A 25,117-nucleotide genomic window follows, 5' to 3' on the forward strand; every position below is an offset into this window, starting at 1 on the left:
CCCTCGCCTGTTTTCCTTCAAGTTCTTTTCTGGGCGCCAGATGACGGTATTGTAGTCATGGCACTGTAGTTATTGTTGTATAGATTTATTGCATAGATTGAGCCTGTTTGTTTTTAAATCCAGTGGCCATTTTGAAGAAAACAAACCACCCTTATTAGAATTGTTTGTTCTCTCAACACAAGAACATTACAATTCAGAAATAATTATTTTAAATAAAGACAATTCCATACGTTCACAAATAGGTTGTTGTTGTTTTTTTCAAATAAAGGGGGGAAGGCCTAGTTAATAAATAAAAACTAGGCCAATACAAAGGTCTATTAGAGCAGCTCCTGTAACAAATTTGCAAAATCATTTATGGTCTGTTGTGCTTGACTTTCCCAATGAAAGCCCTTTTAAAACAAGTTGGTATTGTTCCCATTTTATAGATGGGGACTTGAAGCTTTGAGAGTACGACTTGCCCAATGGTGTGGCAGAGGGTGGGCCTTAAACCCAGACTGGACCATGTAAAGTCTAAATCTTCACTGAGATAGCCATTTTGCTTAACAAGAGACATTGCTTGGCTTTTACACTGTTTGGAAGCCATGTCTTGTTATCTCAGCAGGTCCAGGGTTATTTGCTTCCTTCAAATATTCCAGGTGAAAGTGCCAATATTGAACACATATTCGACAGTTGAACACTGGGCCCCCTACAGAGCTCTGCCTCATGCCAAAGTTGTGTTCTGACTTAAGACCTGGCACTGTTTCTTCCACCCAGACTCGAAAGAGCAGGTGGAGGCAGGCCGTTTAGCTTAACTCAGGCAAGGCAGAAGATTTGGCTATTCCTGCAACAGACATCCCTTCCTGTCCCCAAGGCGCTGGAGCCGCAAAGAGTTTATTCCGTAACAAGAGATGTCCTCAGGAGTCCGGGATCACTGCTGATTACGTCTGCTCATGTCAAAAATAGCCTTCCACAGCCCAAGGATCAGCGCCAAAGCCTCGACATCAAGAAGGACTCTGGGCCACGCAAGGGCTTCGCTCCCCTCGTGGGAACCTACAGCCAAATTAACGCCAAGCACTTGGGGCTGCAGTTGAACCAAATCCGTCTGTCTCAACCTGCTGGAAATCTTAGCTGCAGGCTTGCCTTATTGGGCCTGTGTAATAAGCTTGCAAAATCCTCTTTTAATCCAGGCTGCCTTTTCCTCAAGCGAAACGGGGGTGATGCAAGTTGAAATTGCTCTGAAGGAAATACAGCCTGTCAAAAGACTTTTGCCCATGTGGAGCAGCTCCCACTGGGGCTTTAACAAGTCCCTGGAGGGATCAGGCCAGGCCAGGCTTCCCCAACCTGGTGCCCTCCAGATGTTTGGGTCTACCACTGGCTAGGGCTGATGGAAGTTGTAGTCCCATATATCTGAAGGCACCAGGATGTAGGAAGCTGGCCTAAACTTCAGCCCTGCTTAGTGTTCCAGCGGAGTTGTACCGGTAGTGGCCTCTAACCTGGAATAGCTCCCCACCACAGCTGGCTCGCTCCAGTTGTTGTTTAATTCAGACAGCCTCTTTGTGATTTCAGGCCATTCTTTTCATGGTTAGTGGCCAGTGCTGTTGCTTGGACCCTTGATCAGTGGGTGGGCACCGGGTACCGGGTTTTCCCTCTTGATCGACCACCTTCCCAGGTTCACGAGCCCCATCTGCCCCTCCCCTCTGCAGCACGTGCAGAAACTGCCTTCTTGACCGTTGTGCCTACTATTGGTCTCATCTGCTCAGTCCACCAGAGCCTGCTTTTGCACGCAGGGGAAGTCCCAAACTCACTTGAGCGTTTGAGACCCATTGCTACCCTCACCTGGTTTAGCTGGCCAGTTGAAGCCGTTGCCTGTGGTGTGGCCACTGTCACATGCTGACAGCTTCTAGCAGCCACAGGTGAGAGCTGAGTGCAAGGTGGGGACCAAAAGTGGGCAAACTACCCCAGAAGGAGCATGACGTGTCCCCCACCAGAGGTACTACCCTAACACCCCATACACCCCTGGGGATACGTAATACTGTAAAGAGAACAGAAAAATGGGAGAGGAGCATGCAGTGGGGGGTAAGAAACCCTAACAAAGTTCTGATTTCCCCTGTGATTTCTACTTTAATGCTTTTTTGAAGTATCAAATGTCATTAAAACAAACAAACTCATTTTGGAGGGGTTGCCCCTACTTTGCTGGTGCTCTAAACATGGCTTAATCTGCCTACTTTGTGATCTAGCACTTCTTAAATGCAGCCAATGTATAGCAATGTAAGGCTGACAATAGAGTTACATATCTGCAAATGGATGTTAGTGGCATGTGAGAGGACATGGCAGGCACCTTGCTAGGAGCTGGGTGGAGGGATCTGCTGCCTTTGCCCTTGAGTGAAAAGAGGCTACTGACTTAACCCTTTGGCTCCCTCTTCATGGTAATGTTGCCGGAAGCCTTTCTTTGAGGGTTTTTTCTTTCTTTTGCAATTTAACTTCTCTGATGAAATTGCTCTCGAGTCCTCCTGTTAGTCTCATTATTTTTAAAAACGAAAGAACTTCAACTTTTTAGTACTGTATCTTTATTCCTTTTTTTACTCGCTGCTCCCCTAAAATGATGAGCTGCAGTGTGCAGCATTTATTTCATTTCATTTAATTTATATACCACTTGATTGTAGAAAACCTCAATGAGGTTTACAAAAAGAATAAAACAGTAAGATTATTAGTAAAAGCAATTAAAACATTCAAAAAAATAAAACCAGCAATAAACTAAAAACACACCAGCTTCACATCATCAGGGTAAAGGTAAAGGTAAAGGGCCCCCTGACCATCAGGTCCAGTCGTGTCCGACTCTGGGGTTGCGGCGCTCATCTCGCTCTATAGGCCGAGGGAGCCGGCGTTTGTCCGCAGACAGCTTCCAGGTCATGTGGCCAGCATGACAAAGCTGCTTCTGGCAAACCAGAGCAGCGCACGGAAACGCCGTTTACCTTCACACCAGAGCGGTCCCTATTTATCTACTTGCACTTTCGTGCTTTCAAACTGCTAGGTGGGCAGGAGCTGGGACCGAGCAACGGGAGCTCACCCCATTGCAGGGATTCGAACCGCCGACCTTCTGATCAGCAAGCCCTTGGCTCAGTGGTTTAACCCACAGCGCCACCTGGGTCCCTTATCATCAGGGTAGGCTTGTCTAAACAAACATGTTTTTAGCAGGGGCCCAAAAAAGTACAGTGAAGGTGCCTGCCTGGTGTCAATAGGCAGGGAGTTCCAAAGTGTAGGTGCAGCCACGCTAAAGACTGATTTATTACAAATGCAGAACAGATATTATGTGGCACTGGTAACAGAGCCAGTTTTGCAGGTAAAAGCAATTGAGAGGACATATATGGGGTAAGACGATTTCAAAGCATTATCTACAGCCCAGGAGTAACCAAAGTGGTGCCCACCACATGTAATTGGACTGCAGCTCCCATTATTCCTGACTTTTGTTTGGGACTGATGGGATTTGTAGTCCAAACACAATTGGAATGGCCAACTATGTTGGCTATTGCTGGCCCATGCAGGAGCCAGCTGCGCTCTTTCTGCACAGAAGGCTTTTGCAGCCCGGACAGCAGTTTCCAGGGACTGAACCTGGAGCCTTCTGCATGCAAAAAAGATGCACTGACGCTGAGGAACAGCTTCCCGCGCGGGACAACAACGGAGTAGAAAAACTCACTACACCTGAAAGTGAGCAATGGAAAATGAATGGAGGCGAACTGCTCACTCCTCCGCGTCCTCCTACTCCCCGCCCCAGCGCTACGCGGGCCCAGCCACCCCACGCCACTCCTTGGAGTTTGGGTCTGCGCCACGCCCTCTATTATTTCTCCGTGACTCGAAAAACGGCTTAGACTTCGAGGTAGAAGGAAACACAGGTCTTCGCTTCCGGAACTTTTAGGCAGTTTCTCTCCCCCACCAGGGTTTGTACCGTAGTGAGAGCCGTGCAGAAAACCAGGACTTTAGCCCAGGAGCAGCAAATCAAGCAGTCCCTCAGCAATGGAGAATTCTGGCCAAAAATCCGAACCAACCTCAACTCGCCTTCACCTCTAATTTGCAATGTTTTCTCTAGACTACACTGCGGGGCGGGGCTGTCGTAGGGCATTGTATCCGATACATGCATCCGCCAACCTACAATGCGGTGTTTTTAATACATGGTGCCACTAATAAAAATGAGCTGTACAGTACTTACTTTAGGACTATGTCACTGGTAGGACTTTTTATGTTTTAAAACTAAAAGATTTGGGGTTTTGCTGCTGCTGCTGTTTTGTCGAGATACTGGATTTCGTCCTTAATTTTTAACTGAACTTTTAACAAGTCTCTTCTCTAAATGCGAACCCTGATATTCCCCTATCCTGATCAGGGGTGTTGTCACTCTAACTTTTTATTTATCTCTATGGTGTGTGGAGGGGGGCAGAGCTCCGCCTCCCGCTCCCACCAATCCGCTTTGCAGCACCCGCGCTCACACCGTCCGGCCTCGCCCCTTTGGGCGGGGAGAGGCGGGGTCTCCCGGGGTTCCCAATCCTCCTCTTTATAGGGGGCGGGCGGCGGGCGCGCGCGGCCCATTCTCCTCCTCCTCCTCATTGCTGGAGTTGCGGCTCTTCCAGCCGCTGCTGCTCCAGCGTGAGTCCGGCGCGACTCCGGTCCGGCCATGGCAGTGTGGACGCGCGCCTGCAAGGCGGGGCTGGTGGAGGTGCTGGTGCGCGAGCGCTGGGTGCGGGCGCTTGCCGAGCTGAGCGGGGAGGCGCTGGTGCTCAGCTCCGACCCGGAGCCCGTCAACGGGCTGCCCAACGGCGCCGAGTGGGGGAGCCCCGTCGTGGCTGCAGTAACGGCAGCATCCCGAGCGCGGAGCCCCACGGGCAGCCCGGGCGGGCGGAGCGCAGCGGGCAGCTGCAGCCCGGAGATGCCCCCCTCGGCGTCCGTCTACCCGCCTTCCTCGCCTCCCAGCCGGCCCTTCTCCCCTCCGCCGGGGCTGCCCGGTGGCGCGTGCTGCTCCGCCTCGTCGCCTCCTGGCTCCCCTCCGAGCGGGGTGCGCCGGGTTAGGGTAGTGAAGGCAGAGGCGGGCGGGCTGGGCATTAGCATCAAGGGCGGCCGCGAGAACCGCATGCCCGTCCTCATCTCGCGCATCTTCCCGGGGCTGGCCGCCGAGCGCTGCGGCGCCCTCCGCCTGGGAGACGCCATTCTTTCCGTCAACGGCACCGACCTCCGCGACGCCACCCACGATCAGGCCGTGCAGGCGCTCAAGCGGGCCGGCAGGGAGGTCCTCCTGGAAGGTAGGCGAGGGATTCTGGTGGGATGCGCTCTGCACGCGCTCAGGGGGGTGGCGCCGCTGCCGCAACTTTTGGTGCCACCCGCTGCTTCCTGTTCCTCGAGGCCGGGGATGGTACCCAAAATAAACAAGGCGGGGGCGGGTGGTTAGTGAGCCCTCGAAGCTGGCTTGGGGAAGTACCTGTGCTTTCGCTTAAATTTGGTGCCTACCTCGCAGGGTTGTTGGGAGCACAAAATGGGCACAATTCTGAACTCTTAAGTTGTTTGAAGGGGCAGGATGCAAACATTTTAAAAGGGGGGGGGGTCCTGAGACTTGGTGTGGATGGGAACAGCTGACTTCCTGGGCACCCATGGTGCTAAAGAGGGGAGGAAAGTTTTTCTATCCTTCCCTGGGAGCTTGTCCAGAATCAGTTCCTGTTCTGCTCTCTCTCCCCTCACTCAAGTTCCACAGTGTGCTCTACTCTCCGAGTCTGACCCTTCGGGGCCCAGGCAATGTTGCTTTCCATGCCTCAACTCCATGCCTGGGTGCATCTGTCTTGGTCCTGACATCAAAATGATCCAACTCTCTCAGTTGGCAAGCCCCTTTGGTGTAAGCAGGTGTTTTCTCAGTGTGGGATGGGCTTGTTTGGACTGATCCGTTGACTCTCGCTTTCATATTCATGAGCCCAGACTTGGTCCCTAGGCGTGGAAACAGTTTGCAGGTCTGGTTCTGCAGGAGTCATAACCAGTAAGGGTGGAGCTGCTTTGCAAAGGCTGGAGCACTGTGTGTGGTCCTGGGGGTTGTCTGACTCTTTGGTTAGGAGCAAAAATAAAATAAAATAGCAAAACCCTGGTCTACTTGTCCCCACTTTCCTTTTTTTGCCCTTGACACTAGCACATGACGCACTATTGGAAAACTTTTGGATTAGTGTGGCCCAAGAGGTCAGTCATTGGAAACTGAAGCTTGGAAGCTTGGAGGGCAACAGTGTCATGGAAGTTAACAGTTCATAATGATTAAGGTTGGGCAGTTAACTAATCGAATATGCATCAAGTATTTCTAAAGCATAACTTTAATAGATCAAATGCAATAGAACCAGTTTGCTTACAAAAGCAAATTAGCAAATGGTGATGGTGAATTAATTTAACTTTTAAAAGAAATTAGTGGATTATTTTAACTTTAACGGTGTAAGTTTTCTATAAACATGAATTATTTGTCAAAAGGATTTTTATGCTAGTTTACCAGAATCAGCCTATAGTAGTTACACAAAAGTTTTCAATGCAGAGCAACAACTAAAAACAAGATTTTTAAAGTTACAGGTAGGTAGCCGTGTTGGTCTGAGTCGAAGCAAAATAAAAAAAAATTCCTTCAGTAGCACCTTAAAGACCAACTAAGTTTATATTTTTAAAGTCATTTTTCCTGAATTAGCAACTGGTCATTTCTTCAAGTGTTGTGGCTTTTTTTGTGATACTTGGCAATATCTTCTCTATTAATTTGCCTGTGTGCTAACTCTAGGAAGACATTGTGAAGGAAATGTGAGTGTGCAGTAATGGTTGGATTTCATAGGAATGCAGGGCAACTAGGCTTTTAAAACCTGAAGGGAAGAGACGATGGGCTTCCAGCTGGCAAGAAGTATAGTCAAACTCTGCAAGAGGCTTGCTTGGAAAGCAGCATCAGTTGAGAATGCCTGTCCATAGTCATCTTAGCTGCCTGGTTTGTTGGACCTGTAGACAGGCTGTCATTTTTGTGCTTTTTGATGCGATAGTACAGTTAATTTAACCTCGGGAGAAGTTCTTTCTGGGAGGTGGGAGCTCTTGGGGAAGTCGATGGAGTGCGTACAGTTACGAAAACTTGGGGATATTTTTAAAGTGTCTTTAATCATTATGCTGCCTTAGTGGTTAAGAAGAAATGACAGCACAGGCTCCCTACTTATGCCGGGGTGTGATTCTGTCACTTGGAATGTGTATTTTGGAAATGTGAAGTGGAGGGGGAGAAGGTTTGCAGATGACTGACTGTGCCAGGCGGCATCAGCAGTGGGAAGTGCTGCCGCCACCTTCTGTGCCAGTGTAAACAGTCGTGTTTTTAAGTGCCCTTCGTTAAGGAAAAGCTGGTGGGAGGAGAGTGTTGCTCCCAAGCTTTGATTCTCAGCGGTGGGGGAGGGTGTGTGTTTTACTTCTTGTATCCAGCCCTTGTACATCTACGCCTTTTGTTTGGCCTGTGGCTGGGACCTCAGACCACACAGTGGAGGTCAGAAAATACTTGTTTGTAGTGTGGGTTGGTTAGCAAATGTCACTGGGATTGGGTGGCCATCCTGAGCTGAGAAAAGCCAGTTTTAAATTCCCTCTCATGCCTGAAGCTCCATGGGTGACCTCAGCCTAACCTACGGTGCAGGGTTGTGAAGGAGGTGAGGAGGCCACATGTGTCCCTTTGGAGGAGCAGGGCCTTCTGCCTTGTGGCACAGCTGATGTGAAATTCCTTCCCCATATACATCCAGCTGCCCCTACGCTATCTATTGTTAAGCACCAGATTAAAATGCATCAGTTTTTCTCCCAGGCTTATGGTTTTAACTGATTGCTGCTGGATTGCTTAAATTTCTGATTTCTTGATATTTTGCTTTGCTACTTGTTTTATATTGTTGTTTTTGTGGTTCTCAGGGTGGCTTAACAATCCCTCTTCTCAGGCAACTTTTGTCAACCGTAGCTCTGCGAGGAGAATAGGGCTCTCCTACAAACTCTCGACACTCTTAACAAGCTACAGTTTCCAGGATTCTCTGGAGGAAGCTATGACTGCTTAAAGTGGTATAATATTGCTTTAAATGTATAGAAGGGACCTCATTGATCCTGTTTGTACATAACACTGTGTCGAAGCATGGCTTAGTGAAAATGAACAAAGCGTGGGCTTTCAGAGAGGAGTCTACGATCATTTCGCTTCTGTCTGGTTGTTTTGCTGCTGTGCTAAGATGAGCCACAGTTTGACTTCAGTGTCATCTGAACCTAGGTTTGTGGTTTAGGTCTCCCCAGAGAAACCACTAACTGAAACCAACATTTGTATTCGGGTTTACAGCTCCAATGCTCCATAGTAAGCATGGCTTTTGATGAGGCTGAAAGGAGATTAGAGCTCTAGTCCCAGTCCAAAGCTCTGCTGGGCCTCATCACCATCTATTTATGGTGCTGGTCCCGGGCCTCAGCTGCTTCTGTGTTTCTGCCATTTCCATTTTCACAACTGAAAGGTGTGTAGTCTTGGAACAAGCTGTGTTTCTTCCAGAGATACCCCATGCTGTGTGCTTCCTTTCCCCAAGAATATGCAAAAGCAGAATTTTGCGGGAAATGTTCAGAAGGCTTCTCCGAGCAGAGACTTTTCCTTGTTGCTTAACTTTAGCCTCATTTTGAATTGACAACATGTAGGCTAAAATTAACTTGGAGGAAAAAAGGAAAACCTTAAACCTTACCCAAAAAAATGACATGCAAAATCTGTCTATGTTGATGCTGCCAAATGGCTGAAAGAGACTGAGACAGAGATCCTGTAGGCTGAGGGGAGTGGACCAGCTATAGCAGGCATAGGCAAACTCAGCCCTCCAGATGCTTTGAGACTCCAATTCCTATCATCCCTGACCACTGGTCCTGTTAGCTAGGGATGATGGGAGTTGTAGTCCCAAAACATCTGGATGGCCAAGTTTGCCTATGCCTGAGCTATAGCCAAGGCCACAAACATATTAAAATTACTTTCCGGTTGTAACCCACAAGCTCTACCAGTATCCAACCAGATGAAAAGGATCTGCATTGCTTTCCAGCACTGATGGTGCTCAGTTTTTGGAGCCTGAGGTCCAGATTCCAGCCAGGCAAAAGCTCTTAAGGGCTCAGAGCAGTACTAGTACGGGGGCATGACCTGGAAGAATCCTTGAGGGCCACCTAGAGACATGGAGGGCCACATTCAGCCTGTGGGGCAGATATTCCCAGTGGGTTTTGCCTCCCAAAAAGGAAGCATATAGATACTGCTTTGGCCAGGAACTTTGTGCCACCCTTAAGTGACACTTGAAGCTCTTGAGAGCTATTTTAAAATACCTCCGGATGTAGAAGGAACCTGACAGCTAAAAACCTGGCAAGCGTTCTAACCTTGTGGCAATCCCAAATTTGAGAATCCATTTCGGAAAAGAAGGGTGTGACTGCAACAACAAGGAAGTTGGTAGGCCTACCAGTGTTTACATGGTTGGATAAAGCCTGGTTGAAGTGGGAGGGATGCTCTAGCTGCGACTGCAGGAGATTGTGAGATGGGGCTTTGCCTTCTTGTGCCAAAAAGTGCTGTGAGGTTGGAGCGTGACCCACCAGTGTCCCAGCTCTCCTTTCCTAGCCTTACTGGTGCCAGATTAAACAACTGCTTTGGCTTTTGCTGAGTCAAATGCAGCTTTCCCTTCTCTCCTGATGAGTGGATATGAGTCAAGCTTAGTGTTCTCCTGGGAGCAAAGGGTTAGTTATGGGCTGTTATCTTTTTGGGGTGGGGGAGCTTGGAACAAACAGTCCCTCAGCTTCTGTCCTTGTCCCAGAACTGGCTTGGAAAGAAAAGTGGCTTCCTCAGCTAAAGCTCATCTAGCCTTCTCCAACCTGGCGCCCTCCAGTTTTGGGGGACTACAATTCCCATTAGCCTCAGCCAGCATAACCGTATGATGCTGGGGCTGCTGGGAGTTGTAGTCTAATTGGAAGTTTGGGGAGGCTTGGCTATTGTCGCTACTTAGAAATTACCTCCAGGGTTTCTGGACCAGTGTCTGACATCCAGCATCACCAATGGAGGCTTTTTTAAAGCTATCGCCAGAACCCCTCCAGCTCTTTTCTCCCTTTTATGCTCCATAGAAGCACCTGGTCTTCATCCTATGCAAATAGAACCAAAGGGCTGGGTTGGGCAGAGCACTAACTGCGACTAAGGTTTCATTGGTTAGACTAAATAACGGCACCCTGGATCTACCTTTAACCTGTTCAGAATTTCCTCCAGGGCCTTTTCCATCTTCCTCAGCACTGCCTTGCTCTCCACTAACTACAGTATCTCAAATACATCCTGGGTTAATTAGATTTTAAAAGTCCAACTCTGTGTCCGCTGGCCATCCCTCCAAGCTGAGTATTTGTCTTGTTATTTTTCCAAACCCTCCTTGCCTTTTGACCCTAAATACAGCCACTCTCTGGAGGCTACTTTAAGCTCCCAGCTCTTAATCTCTTGTGATATTTACATATTTTGCCTTCTGGCACGGAATAATAAGGTTGCACTTTTCATTCCCAAGGTTCCTTCTCTCCCCCCCCCCCCGGGGGCCCTGTGAGTGGGTGGAATAACACTCTTCAGCTATTGCACTTCACAATGGGATGTACTTCTCAGGCTATTTTTTGCTGCTGCTTGAAAAGTTGTTCATCTGTTCCTGCAACCATTTCCTGAAACTATCAGTCGCCTGCCTCTGGAGTCTTTGCTCTGGCATGGAGCATTTCAGCTTTGGTGAAGAAGGGAACATTTAACTTTGTGACCTTGTTAGAAAGCAACTTCTGGACCAGTGTGCTAGTTGGTCCACATCTGGTAGCCAGCTGTGTAGCTCATTTTAACTGCTGAGGCAGCACTGCTTTCTACTCCGTTTGAATTGTGCACAGAGGAAATGGACTTCTCTCCTCCCTCTCCCCCATCCAGGTTCCCTAGTTTGCATTCAGCCACCCATCCTCAGAAAAGGAGAGGAGCAGATTAAAGGTGGAGGGGGATGAGTGTAATCCTGGGATAAGCCCTCTGCCTCCAGGAGGCTAATATTAAATGCTAGGTCTCCCTGCTGTGGCTCTCTCCAGCCTTGCCCTGGCTGCTAAGCTGTTTGACCAAAGAGAACTGCGTGCTGGGGATTGGTGAAGCTCAGGTTAACCAGATCAGGCTCCCTTGCCCTCCTCTTTGACTCTTCCTTTTTGACATACTGACTTCTGTCATTGGCTTGCCTCTGTTGCCGGTGTCTAATGTATATCTTGCTGCCTGCCCCGTGGGACATTAAATGCCAAGATAGATAGGAAGGGCAAGCCAGCAGATGCATGAGGATTACCCTTTAATACACCCTTGGGCACGAGCTGCGTGATTTAGCAGAGCAGCCAAATGCCAGGCGTTGAATGGGCACAGTGTTCTTCCTGTCAAGCTTCCTTCTAACATCTTTGCCCACCTTGAGCTCTCCTAGTATCACACTGGGGAGAGATATGGGGATGTGGCTACAGTTTGGCTGCAGAGCTGGCCTCCAAATCTTGATTAAGGTGGGTGTGGGTGTAGAAATGGTGGTCCATAACTATACGGTGCTTGGGCATCCTCTTCACATACATAGTCTTCTAGCTGGGAGGCTGCTGAGAGCAATGGATAGGACTTGGGAGTTTGCAGAAAGTTGTCATATAGAGCCCGGGGCCCAAACAGATGTTAGGTAGAAGGGCGGAAATGACCGATGGATCTCCTGGTGCTTTGGGTCTTAGTTATTTAAATTATTAGTTTAAACCCATCAGGTGGGCACCTTTCTTATGTCAGCCTCCTCTCCCCCCACAAGCTGTTTTGAGGTCTGCTGGGATGAAATTCAGACATGAAAACCATACCAGGCAGACCCTGCTTAGCTTTGCAAATGTGCTAGCAGTTTTATTGCTGCAGTGCTCTGATATAGGTACATCCCACCACCACCCCCCCAGTGCGCCTATGGAGCTGCTTATGGAGATGGGAGAGGGGTACTATATTGATCTCAGAAAACAACATGGGACAGGCAGAAGGTTCAAGATGCACATTCCCAATTGTCATTGGAGCCCTTGCAGCTCCATTAAAGCATGAACACTCCATGGTTAAAAGTCTGGAGGATTTGATGCTAGGACTCCTGTTTGGGCTCCTAGAAGAGGAAACCTTTGTGCTCCTGCAAGATGAGATGGGGCTTGGTTCCAAATGTGTCCCGTGCCCTCCTTAAAGCAACTGACAGTCTCCTTGCATTATGAAGGCGCTGAATGGGCCCCTCAGTGGGTGCTGCATGTTCCTCGTAAGCAAGCTGGCATCACCCGAAAGGTTGGGAGCAAGAGCCAGGGAGAAGGGGAGGCAGCTGGGCAAACACTCCACCTCCCTCTTGCAAAGACGGTGGGAAAATCTGTGCTGGAGCCAAAACCCTCCACCTCGAAACAAAGCCAATGATTCTGCTTCACAGTCTCCGAATGTGGCCGCGGCCTGTTTTCCGTTAGTTGCGCACATTGTCTATTGTGCCCAGGCAGGCCTGGAAAGAGCGTGGCATATTTAGCTGCTGTTTAATGGGGCTTTCATGAGCTTTGCTGGAAGAGAGTTCGGAGTGAATGAGACATTTATGGCTCCTTTGAATTGCCACTAACTGGACATAAACAGTTGTGTTGTCTTTTGCTGCCTGCTGTTTGCTTTCCCCCACTCTGTCTTAATTTATTGTGAGCTGATGGGTGTTCCCAGGCTGAAATTAGTTTCATAACTTTCCGTAAAGAGTATATTTGATGCTACAGTTGGACTGTGGACTAGTCTGCTGTTTGACTCAAGAGCAAGCAGCTGGCTGTTGTGGATTCAGCTGTATTTCTGGCATAAAATCTGCTTGTTCTGAATTTGCTGGTGAAGAGTGTTGCAGGAGGAGAGTTTCTCCACACCCTGCCGAAACCAGGACTCCCCAGGAGTCTGTGTCTTTAATGTTTCCTCTGCTTTCTTGCCTTTTAGGGCTAAAAATGTCTTCGGACTTGGCACTGTGGCTGTTTAGAATTGAGAGACCTGAAACATCTGGGCTTTCTAGAGGCTCACTGGAGGCAGGAAGAGAGGGAAGGCACCTCCTCTCTGCTGTAACACAGGTTGTCTTCCTTTGAGATCTTGCAATCTGCATTTCCAAAATTGAGACAGATGTGTATGTGCATTAAATGGTCAGCTCTTTGGCTTCTTGTTTTGTCATTTGGACCAGCTGGTTTGGCCCTTTATAGCATCTGTGCATGAACTTTTTATAAAACGCCTATCTTGGCCAAGCAGCATAAACCAAAGGCATTTGCCTCTCCACCCATAGCAGACTGACTAACATCCCTAGATGGCACTTGTTGTATGGATTGTGGAGGTTACTAAATCCTCCAGCACTTCAGTATACAGTGTGTTTAATTGACTTTCTTTAGCACCCTTTGCTGCCCTGGCTGCAGCTAATGGGATTTGTAGTCCAAACATTTCAAGGGCACCAGTTTGGGGAACACTACTTTGGAAGATTGCCTCCTGACCTGCGAAGGAATTCATTCTGCAAGGGTTGTGAAGCATTTCACTACTGGATAGTTCACATTCTGCTTGCAACTATAAAAGAAGGGGTGGTGGTGCTGTGACGGCAGCACGATGCAGTGAATGCTTCTGCAAAACAAATCAAAAAGCCACGGTGGAATCAGTTGGCCCTTTATTTGAACCGACTAAAATGCAGCAAAGGAGTGAGCAAGAAAAACCGGAAGACAGCTGATGGGCTGGGTGGGTGAGGGTGGAGGCAAAGGCTGCATCTGGCATGGAAACCCAAAAGCCTCTAGTTGGACACTGTATTAAGATGAATGTGTCAGGCAGGCACAGTTAGATCAGTCTGCCAGAAGTACTACTACAGATCTCATCTCAGTACTTCCTGGCATTTTCCATGGCCTTAAGGTATTTCCGTACAGAGGTTTCAAGGGAGGATGAATGGTATCATCAGCATCCACAAATCCACTACATAAAAAGCGCTGCTTTTTCCCCTTTTTTGGAAATCATTTTTATTTGATACTACAAATAGAAAGTTGTATTAAAAAACACTCAAATATATACTGTATCAATAAACAGAGATTACTCTGAATTTCAGGACCTCCTCCAACCCCCTCCATGGGGTCCCATATTAAACATGTAAAACTGCATATTCTTCCAAATTATATTATATCAATCCATATTATCCATAGTAATTATTACAAGTGAAATCAAAATCCTGCCAATGTTTCCATCTGCTTACAGTGGTCTCCTAAATAACTTATAGATTTCCCCCATTCTTTTATAAAGTTTTTGTCCTCTTGGTTTCTGAGTTTCCAGTCAGTTTTGTCATTTCAGTATAGTCCATCAGCTTGGTTTGCCATCCCTCTCTGGTTAGGGACCTTGTCTTCTTTTCATCTGTGGACTAGTAACATCCAGGCAGTTGTTCCATACATAAAAAGTCTTTTCTGCTCCTTTGGGATGTTGGTACCTGTAATTCCTAATAAGAAAACTTCTCGTTTTTTAACAAAAGTTATTTTAAACATTTTTTTCCCATTTCATTATATATTATCTCCCAGAAAGCTTTTAGCACCTTACAAGTCCACCACATATGATAAAACATACCTTCTTTTTCTTTACATTTCCAGCAGATATTTGCACTTGTCCTATACATTTTTGCTAGTTTAGTAGGAGTTAAATACCACCTTCCCTCTCCAACCTTTAGTAGTACTATAGCTAAATTCATAACAATAGCCCTGCTGAATCAGGCCAAAGGAGCTCATCTAGTCTGGCATCCCCAGTGACCAGCCAGATGCCCCCATGGGAAGTTCACAAGCAGGCCCTGAACACAACAGCAGCACTTTCCTCATTTGTGATCGCCAGCAACTGGCATTCAGGGATATAATGCTTCTGACAATGGAAGTAGACTATAGCCATCCTGGCAAGTAGTAAGCTTGTCTGATCTTCTTTTAAAGTTGGAGGCCATCGCTGCATCTTGTGGGAGCAAATTCCAGAGTTTAACTATCTGCTGTGTGAGGAGGCTGTAGTCGAGTGATAAAGCATCTGTAGAAGCGCTGGGATCAGTCCCCAACACCTCCGGTTTAAAATCAGCAGGTGAAGGGAAAGAAACCCTGGCGGGGCACCTGCCACTTAGTGTAGGCAGAGCTGGGCTAGATGGACAAATGACCTGCCCTGCCTTTGTGTGTTCTGTCTCTGCGGAGTTGGCTTATGTTTCAAGCGCTTGCCCTTCAGCATGTCTTGGGTATTCTGAAGGGGGAAGGATTTGGGCCAACCCACCAGTCTTGTACAGCTGAGAAATGGAGCCACTTCCTTCCACCGCCTAGATAGGTCAGTCCTCGTTCAAACTGCAAGCCGATCCCTGTTATGCCAAGCTTGTTCTCATACAGTACTTCATTAGGGATCACTTTACATTTGCAAGAGCAAAAATGAAGGTGGCATTTCCTTTTGCTGGATTTGTACCAGAGGCCGACCAAAAAAGTTGTTTGTTGTAGAGGGAGGGGCAGAATGTGGGTGCCAAGGTGCTACCCAGCCAGTTTGGGCAGCTTCCTGTGTTGGCAGCAGCATCTTAGTGACTGGCCATAGGTCAACCCAGGCCCTCCTTGGCTCTGCCTCTTCCCCTCCAATGGTCTGTGCATTCCACCTGCCATCTTCCTCTGCTTGAATGAAACAACCTCTTCCCTGCTTATGTTACCTGTGTGTCCGTATGGACTTGGGAGGGAAAAGGTGACTGAGTAAAGCAGGTCTTTTTCTTTCCTGAGGAAATTTTTAATAGAACATTTGCTTGCCCCCCCCCCAAATTTATTTTTATTGATAATTAAAAGTGTCTTTTCTCTCCATGATATGCATATTTGTTTGTTCAGAGGATTCCGTTTATGGAGCTGAAGATTTATCACCATAAAAATTCATGGAATAGTAGGGTTTGGAGAGTTTTCTTCCAATATTATTTGATATATTGTGCGTTAAATATGTCCCAAAGGCACTCTTCTTAGACATCAAAATGTATTGGCGGCATATGCTCACATACAGTCTTAAGATAATACATTTTTGTGCACATCTGAATTATTTTTTAGCTGTTTTTTAGATGCTTCTGATGAAAAGTTGATACACTCAAAAATGCATTCGGCATAACATTATACCAATCTGGAGTCCTTTTCAAAATAACAGCTACTTTTCACAGGATCCCCTTGTGAGCTTCTCTTTTTATTTTGTTTGGAACTGGTGCTGCTGGTCCTTCTTTTTCATTGTGCTGTGATCCCCTTTTATCATTTAATGCAATCTCCCCCAATCTAGCATCCTTCTAATGTTACGGACTACAACTCCCATCAGCCCCAGGTAACACAATCATGCTGTGCTAAATGGGGCTGATGGGAGTTGTCGTCCAAATCTTCTGGAGGGCTTCTGGGAGAGGCTGATTTAATGACATTGTTATTGCAAAGAGGGTGTGGTGTGTGGACATCTATTCCTGTGCGGGGCCCATTCCAGGGTCCCTCTAGTCATCATGGAGATAGGGGAGAGATTTCCTTTCCAGAAAAGTCAAGAAAGACAGCAACAAGCTCACGTATATTAAAGTGAATAATGACTAATTTAGTTACAGGTAGGTAGCCGTGTTGGTCTGAGTTGAAGCAAAATAAAAAAATTCCTTCAGTAGCACCTTAAAGACCAACTAAGTTTTTATTTTGGTATGAGCATGCACACGAAAGCTCATACCAAAATAAAAAACTTAGTTCGTTTTTAAGGTGCTACTGAATGATTAATTTGTGAGAGCTAAATGCCTGCCTGCCTGCCTGCCTGAGGATTGTTTTTCTGTTGTTCATCCTCTGGCCTTGGAAAGTAGCTTTTGTTTTCTCTGCTGCTCCTTGTTACTTGGAGAAGTTTAGCCAATACAATGGGACCTCTGGTTAAGAACTTTATTCGTTCTGGAGGTCCATTCTTAACCTGAAACTGTTCTTAACCTGAGGCACCACTTTAGCTAATGGCGCCTCCTGCTGCTGCCGTGCCTCTGGAGCGTGACTTCCGCTCAAATCCCGGGGCAAAGGTCACAACAAGGGGCATCTACTTCTGGGTTAGCAGAGCGCATAACCTGCAGCATTCGTAAGGGGGATGGTACATAACATGAGGTACCACTATACTGTGCTGGCTGACCTGGGCTGATGTGAGTTGTAATAAAAAAGCAGGTTTTGGGGGGCTCTTCATCTCAGCCTCACATGCACAATGGTGTGGGTGAGTTGGGGGATCTGGCCTGTGTACTTGGAAGGGGCACAGTGGATCCCTTTTAGTCTCAGAAGGGAATGTAGTTGGGGCTCTTGTAGCAGAAGCCAGGCTGCAGCTCAATGGTAGGATGCCTTGGGTTCAGCTCCCCAAATCTCCAGTGGCTAGTGATGGAGACGACCTGCCTAGAGCCCCGAAGAATTTCTGCCAAATTGAGCAAGTGACATTGCTGAGGATTGGGGGGGGCATGCCAACACTCCTCATAAACCCGTTGAAGTTACTGGACATGGCTAATTCAAGCTGCTTAATTTCAGTGCATCTACTCTGAGCCAGGACTCAATTGAATACCACCCTAAATCTTGCCACCTCTTAGTGTATTAGGCAAATTCCTAAGTTGAAAAGAGCACAAATACAAGCAGAACTTGTCCAGAGTGGGTACTCACATTGTACTGTAATAGAGAATTAGTGGTTTCTGGGAGCCAGCTGCTGAAAGCCTTGTGGCTGTGGCGAATGGCCCATGTTTTGACTTTGAGATGAATGGTTGGAATCAACTCCACCAAAATGGCTTCTTTGCTTGCAGTATAGCCTGGTGGCATGGAAAGGTTTTGTTCCAGCGCATCAGCAGTAGTGTGAATGGATGGTTCAGTACTGAAGGAAATTGTGGTTGGAAGGGAGGCCAGGCATTGCTCTCTGTTGTTCTTGCCTACAGTTGGTAGAAGATGCTCCCTTCATTTTAACTTCTTTAACATAAAACAGGATCTCGTGTTTCAGGCTCTTGGGGGGGGGCGGTCCTGACTCCTGAGGTAGATCAGTTAGTAGACCATGAGACTTAATCTCAGGATGGTGAGTTTGAGCTCCACATCCTGCATTGCAACTCCATTGCAGGGAGTTTGAGCTGATGACCCTTGTCATCTACAATTCTGTGGTTCTGAAGCAGGACATAGAACCAGCTGCTCCAGAGACAATGTCCTGCACAGACAAGGCAGCTGGCAGTGTCTGATCCTAATGGCAGTGATGCTGTAGGGCAGCCTTTCCCAACCTGGTGCCTTCCAGGTGTTTTGGACTCTCAGCCCCAGCATCCTATGGCTATGTTGGCTAGGGCTGATGGGAGTTGTAGTCCAAAACACATGGAGGGCACCAAGTTGGGAGAAGCTGTTGTAAAGTGGCCCATAACATGAGGGTGCCTTACAGAGCTGACCAAGGTTCAGCCTTGAGTAGGATGCCCACTGTCAAGATGCTGAGAGGATGGCGGCCTCTCGAGGGCTCTGCTTTTCCCAGTTGATACCCAGTGCTGCTGCCTCCTTCCTTTGGCAAGCAGACAGATAGTTTGCAAGAGCCCCATCAGTCAGCTGTTTTGCATTTCCTTCTTAGCAGATGACTCATGGCCAGTGTTGAACTTCACTTTGAATTTCCGGTGTGGAAGCTGTAACACTCCGCTCCCTCACTCAGTGGAAATTGGTTGCCTCAGCGTATTGTGCTGCTAAATCTCACTGGACAGAACTATGCACAGCATGAAAGAGAGACCATTTTGAGCCCATGTTTGTAGTGGGGTGGTCTGGGTCTGCATTTGGTAGAGAAAGACAGACTTTGCCACTACCCCACCCTGCCACCCTTGTCTAAAAACATCACCTGCCTCTCTGGCACACACCCGGCATGATGCTGAGTCTTGCTGCAGCTTCTATCTTTGCTTCTTAGGGCTAGGAGATCCTGGCCTTGTTACTGAGGAAATGGCACGTTCTTGCAAGCAGGGATTAGAAACCCAAAGCCTTTTTGCTGTGATCTGCTCCTGAAAGCAAAAGGGCAGAGCTCTCGATCCCTGCTGGGTGCAGCTCCCCTCCTTTGGTGAGAGGACTGCATGCAGCCCTTATGCTTATCACAAACCCATCTTACCTGTCACCTTCGAAAAGCAGGTGTAAGTCTGCATGGGAGGGCAATGCTGATGCTCAGAAATGATTAGCACAAGAAGGGAACATCTCAGGCACTACAGGTGTTCTGGAAAGCAGCAGACAATTTGGTATTCAGAGAGATTTGTTTCTAGGGAAATTCAAATGTTGTGTTAGTCTTTTGCATCTGGCTGGTGCTTCAGTGGGTTTTGGAGGGGTCCTGAAGTAGGCAGGTCTCCCCCAGGAATGTTGCACAACCCTAATTGACTTTTGCATTAAACATAAAGCACAGGAAACCTCTCATTAGTAGTGAGAATATGTTCCATGTAGATCCTTAGTGCTCAGTTCGTTCAGTTGGTTAGAACATGCCATGCTGCTAATAATGACAAGGTTGCAGGATTGATCCCCATACGGGCCAAGTAAATCTCTTAGAGAGCCAATGTTGTGTAGTGATTAGAGCTTTGGACCTTGGAGACCAGGGCTCAGGTTCCCACTCACCTGTGAAACTCTTTGGGTGACACTGGGCCAATTGCTGTTGCTTAGCCTAACCTGCCTCATAGGGTTGCTGTAAGGCAGGCATAGGCAAACTCCGGCCCTCTAGATGTTTGGGACTACAATTCCCATCATCCCTAGCTAACAGGACCAGTGGTCAGGGATGGTGGGAATTGTAGTCCCAAACATCTGGAGGGCCGGAGTTTGCCTATGCCTGCTGTAGGGGATAAAATGGGAAGGGGAAGAATCCCATATGCCACCTTGAGCTTCATGGAGGAAAGGTGGGATAGTAAATAAATAAAATAAAATAAAATATTGTCTTGGGTAACAGTCCCTTGGCCAGGGCACCTACCTTGTGTGTTGCTTGCAACTTCCTGGCTGTTCAGATATTGCTAGATAAAGTCTTTTGCCCGTAAACTGTAAAATTATATGTGTTTTATGGTATTCTAATGGCTGATCTGAGAACTTAACCAAAAGATTGATTAGGTGATATTGCTAGATCTTTCCTCTGCCAAAGAATCTCGTGCAAGCAAGCGTGCTGCAGTGGGCAGAGTGCTGAACACAGTGGATGGGAGGAGGGAACTGGGCGACCTTAGGCCAGTCACACACCTCCAGCTTAGCTCATCTCATAGGTTGCTGGGATAAAGGGGGTGTGGGGTAGCCCCATCCATGTATGTGCCACTCTCAGCTTCTTGCAGGATAGCTGGGGTTATAATAAATCTAAGAAATAAATAATTCCAGAGTGGAGGCATCTTCCACCTGTTTCTCCTTTTTGCTAGTCCTCATCCATGCTTGAGCTTCCCAGCTCTTTGCCTGCCTGGGCCCTTGAGAGTTTGGAGAGCTCTGACCTTTGCTGGGCCAGAGACAAGCTGTTCCCATCCCATCTGTGTTGGCAGTTGAAGGAGAGCTTTCCTGTGACTCATCCTCTTCCATCTGCACACCTTTTCCTGTGGAATAAACGTGTTTACCACTTCTCCCAAGGAGCCTTTAGACAAAACAGTAAAAGGAAATGGGTTGCTGAAAAGGATGAGCTGAGCCCCATCAACAGGCCAGGTGGCAGAAGGGCATCCCATTCTAAACCACCACCCTGACTGTGGGCTGCTATTTCCCCCCTCCTTGCCCCACTGGTGCATTTTTTGGATGATGCTCAGGTTCTTGAGCGACCCTCAACATTGCTGCTGTAGGGACTCCTCCACTCTCCATATAAGCCAGCTCACCTTGCCTTTGGTTCTTTTTTGTTTGTTTGCTCCTAGTGAAGTATATGCGGGAAGCCAGCCCTTATATCAAGAAGCCGTCACTGGTGTCGGATTTGCCTTGGGATGGGGTAGCTCCGCAGTCGCCCAGCCTTAGCGGCAGCGAGGATTCTGGCTCCCCAAAGCACCATGGCGCTGCCAAGGACCGTAAGGTGATCCCTTTGAAGATGTGCTACGCTGCGAGGAACCTGTGCATGCCAGATCTGGAGAACAGGTGAGCCGAGATGGAGGAGGAGGAGGCGTCTCAAATTGCAATGGTGGCGCTGTAGTTTTGTTTTTCCTTTCCATTTTGGTTTCACGGAGAGCCAGTGGCATGAGTTGGAGGGAGACCCAGACGCTTGTGACTTCCCAGGCCCGGTTTTCCTAATATCCCACACTGCTCAGCGCCACAGCCATACCTTGAGAATAATGAGCAAGGCTGAGTGCTCGCTGCTCTTTTTGCCAAGAAAAACAAGTATGCTGTGCTGCTCACGATGGATTATGCAGATTTCCAGAAATGTTGAGTATTCTGGTTTCTGTTTTACAAGCAAGGAGGGCTATGCGTAGGAGTCAAGGGACAGGGTGGGGGCCTGCAGGTTGGGCTGCCAGATTTCCATAGAGGAGACGCCCCTATGTGGCCAAGAAGAAGAACTGGGGCTGACGCAGCTTCTCCTTAGCGCCACAGTGACAGGGGAAAAGCTGCACCCCTTTGCTGTCCAGCGATCCTGTCCCCACTGGGGACAGGCAGGAGGGCTAGCGATAATTGGGAAAGCTTCACAGCCCAGGAGGCCCCACCACAGAGGGGGACTGAGGGGAAGGACAGCCTGCTAATTCCACATCCCAGCCCTGCTCCTCATTTGTAGTGAAGGTCTGCAATGACTTCACTGGGCAGATGGCTCAGTCAGTGGCTATTTGCCTGGAGAGGACCCCTCGCTGTTCAAAGGGGGCATGCCTCCTACTGGCAGGTGCCATCATGCCCTTCTTGTGAGTTTCCTGGATGCCTCTTGCTGGTTGCTTTTGTGGTGGTAGGAGGGGGACACAGAGCTGTATTATTTATTGCAAGTTGTCCCGACCTGTCCCTGCTGGAAGTTCAGGATATGTTTGCTTTGGGCGTAGACAGGATGCAAATCTAATCCGCACGCTGGCTTCCTTCCACAGAGGGGAGATGAAAGTTGGACTGGAGTCTCTCTCCCTCCCTCTCCCCCCCCCTCTCTCTCACACACAGAGGCATGCCATAGAGGAAGTGTCAGTTCATCCTCACGTTCCTTTGCTGGGTGTTGAGTTTCAGCTGGCTGGGTCAGCTTTTGCAGCAGCGGAGGGGGAAGGGGAGGGCAAGGCAGGCCGCAGAGAGGAGACCACAGGCTCCTGATTCATTCACCCAACTAATTGCAAGTGCCCTTTGCAGGAAACTCCCGGCCTTTGGGCGGCTTGCCAGGGACCTCCACGCTGTGCCGCTTCCCCCTCCCTGCTCTGTTTGCGGTCTGGGGCCTGGCTGCCTTCCAGGTTGCCTTTGCACCCTTTTCTGCAGCGCTAGGCAACGGCATGCTGGCTGACGGAAGGTCCTCTTCTGAGTGGCAAAGAAAGCCCTGCTTAGGGCAACCCAGGCAGACAGATAATGTCCTCCCCACACCCCGCCACCTCCGCCCTTGCAAGGCTGCTGTTTCTCTTTCGCCTCCTCCCCCAGTCTCTCACTCACCGGAAGGTTCTTGTTTTTATTTGGAGACAGAACAGGCAGCAGGAGGGTCAGGATCTCTGGATGACTTGAAGTAGAGCGGCAAATGTTTAAAAAGGGGGATAAGAAACAGCAGCAAAAAGGCTTTTCCTCCTGTAAACTAGGCTGTTAAAACAAAGAGAGGCTGAAAAGTTGGCGGTGGCGGGGAGGGAAAGCAGGAATGGGTTGTTGTTTTTGCGCCTGAAAGGGTCTGTGAGCTGAGCTCTGGTACAGACAGCAAAAAGCAAAGTGTGGGTGTGGCCCCAGTGGGCCCCCCTTTTCCTGACTGTGTCTCTCCCCCCCCCCATCCATTGCTGCCACTGTTTTACACCTAGCTGTCACTGGTGAGCCTTGGGATCCTTGCAAAGTCCAAAATAGATCCCACAAGTCTGAAGACTTCCCATACCTAACTAAAGAATCCAAGAAGAGAATAAAACAATACATTTAGCATAAAAGCAATTTGTTCATTTGTTGCATTTATATACTGCCTTACTGCAGCTTAATGCTTGGACTCTTCAGAATTGGTTCTGAATTGGTGTGTGTATCAGCCTTTTTCAGCCTGGTACCCTCCAGGTGTTGTTGGACTAGCAGCCCCGGCCACCAGGGCCATATTACGGTGGGGTCAATGGCAAGTTGTAGCCTAGCCAAGCCATGAGCAAGGAGGGCTTAGAAAGGCAGCTCACATTAAACCCCAAGACAGATGTTGTGTAAGCTACGCAGTAGCAGCTGCGAGAACTCTGATAGCAATGAATTGGAAGTCTGCAAACACCCCAAAATTGGAAGATTGGCAACAAAAATTATATAATTATTATAAATTGGCAAAGAAATATGAACAAATCAAAGGAGTAAAACTTGAGGAGTCAGAAAAAACATGGAAACAATTTACACAATATATAAAAGAGATAGTGGAAAACCCTAAACTCATATTAGATATATAAAGGTTCTATGAAAATTTAAGAAATGAATATTATTTGAAGAAAATAATTACAAATTGGAAAAGTAATTTGGAAAATTAATTGGTAAATAACAAATTACATTTAGAAATACGAAGGGGAAAAGCACGTTGGGAATTTGTATAGACCAGGAAGGGAGAAACTCAGTACCGGCTGAGAAGCCATATTGGGAGGGAAAGGGGAGGGGGGGAGGGAAGTAAACTAGAAGACCTGTAAAATGAAATAACTGTAACAACATGGTTGTGGCTGTATCTTCTTTTATAGTTGTATCTTCTTTTTAATAATAACAATGTAAGTTTGTAATGTGCAATAAATTTAATAAAGTTTCTTTTAAAAAAAGAAAAAGAAAAAAGAAAGGCAGCTCACTGATTGTCCCAAAAGCAAAGATATGCAGTGTTTGAGTGCAGGGGAGATGGAAAGAGGCAAATGTCCAGAGCTAGGTTTTCATAAATGCATTCTTGTAGAAACAGCCCTCCTTTGCTGCTTCATGGTTGAGGTCAAGTGCTTTAAAAGTAGGCAGGCTGCAGCTTGTAGAGCCTACCTGCATGGCAGATTCTTCCTTCCCTTGACATTTTCTGTTTGGCATCAGCTGCTACCACCTGGGCAAGTCACTTCCTGTCAGCTCTTGAGCCCGGGCTGTATGTGGGCAGCTTTCCACACTCTCCCTGCCTCGAAAAAGCAGCCAAGACACTCCAGTTCCAATAAAAGACTTCCTTGCAAAGCAGCCAGACACTCTGCAGATTCCAGGCTGCTTGGGTGTTCCCTGGGGATACAAAAAGCCATCTTGATTCAGAGCCTCTAAGTGAAGCTTGTCCCTGACACTCTCACGGCATGGGCCTTACTTGCTCCAGATCTTTCCAGTGAATGACAGTCCTGTAACACTTGACTGTAAGGAGGCGCTGATGCCTTCAGGGTTGGAGAGCACTGCAAGAGCAGCAGAGGGCAGTCAGGATGGCTCCTTTAAGCTCAGGGTTAGAGAGAGGCTGTGACCTTCCTCCAAGTGCTGGTGGGCTGGCACTCCCATCATCCCTGACCATTGGCTGTCCTGGCTGCTAGGGGAGTTTGTTTTCCCACTGCCTCTGTAGCTTCCCTACTCTGATCTTCACTCCTCTAGAGGTGTGCACAGTGAAGCAGTTGAAACTGCAAGGCTGCAGAGGCAAGGTTGCGTTTTCTGCACCAAAAAAGGAGCTGGATTCTGTGAGCTGAACCAGTACAGTGGTACCTCGCAAGACGAATGCCTCGCGCAACGAAGCGACTTCCGGCACGAATTAATTTTGTCTTGCGAGGCACCACTGTAATTCATTTTGGAATGGATATGCAATGCAGAATCCTCTGCTTCTGTCAGCCATGGTGTGTGTGGCAGGTAGGGAGCTGCAGCCCAAGTCCCTGGTTGTGGCAAGTCCTGCTCAGCTCCTCTCTGGTACCTGTCTTTCTAACTCCACACCTTCCATCTTCGCTTTAAAGGCAAAATGTTTGTTGCTTATAAACGAAAGCACTCAATTGCATCCCTGTCGCACAAGCTGCCAACTGATCCTGTTGTGATGGGTGGCTATTCTTCCTTGGGGGGAGTGTCAACCGTCTTGAACCATCTAGAGTGCCCCTCTCATCTTCCCTGCCCTCCCCTTGGTCTGGAGAGATCGCTCAGAGAGCAAAGAGAGTCTTCTGCAACCCTGTTGGCGGAT

At 48.0% G+C, this 25,117-nt stretch overlaps 1 protein-coding gene across 1 annotated transcript in view; it reads left to right on the plus strand.

Annotated features, from left to right (window-relative positions):
- The first annotated feature begins 2,533 nt into the window (after positions 1 to 2,533).
- Positions 2,534 to 25,117, plus strand: part of SNTB2 (syntrophin beta 2) — a 35,725-nt gene continuing 13,141 nt past the window's right edge. Inside the window, exons 1-2 of the mRNA XM_060276024.2 lie at positions 2,534 to 5,264; positions 20,793 to 21,006. Coding sequence (XP_060132007.2) covers positions 4,643 to 5,264; positions 20,793 to 21,006 — 836 coding nt within the window. The 5' untranslated portion in view covers positions 2,534 to 4,642. The remainder of the gene's footprint in view (positions 5,265 to 20,792; positions 21,007 to 25,117) is intronic.

The sequence above is a fragment of the Zootoca vivipara genome, chromosome 6 (assembly GCF_965207765.1).
Source record: "Zootoca vivipara chromosome 6, rZooViv2.hap1.1, whole genome shotgun sequence".
Classification (NCBI taxonomy): Eukaryota; Metazoa; Chordata; class Lepidosauria; order Squamata; family Lacertidae; genus Zootoca; species Zootoca vivipara.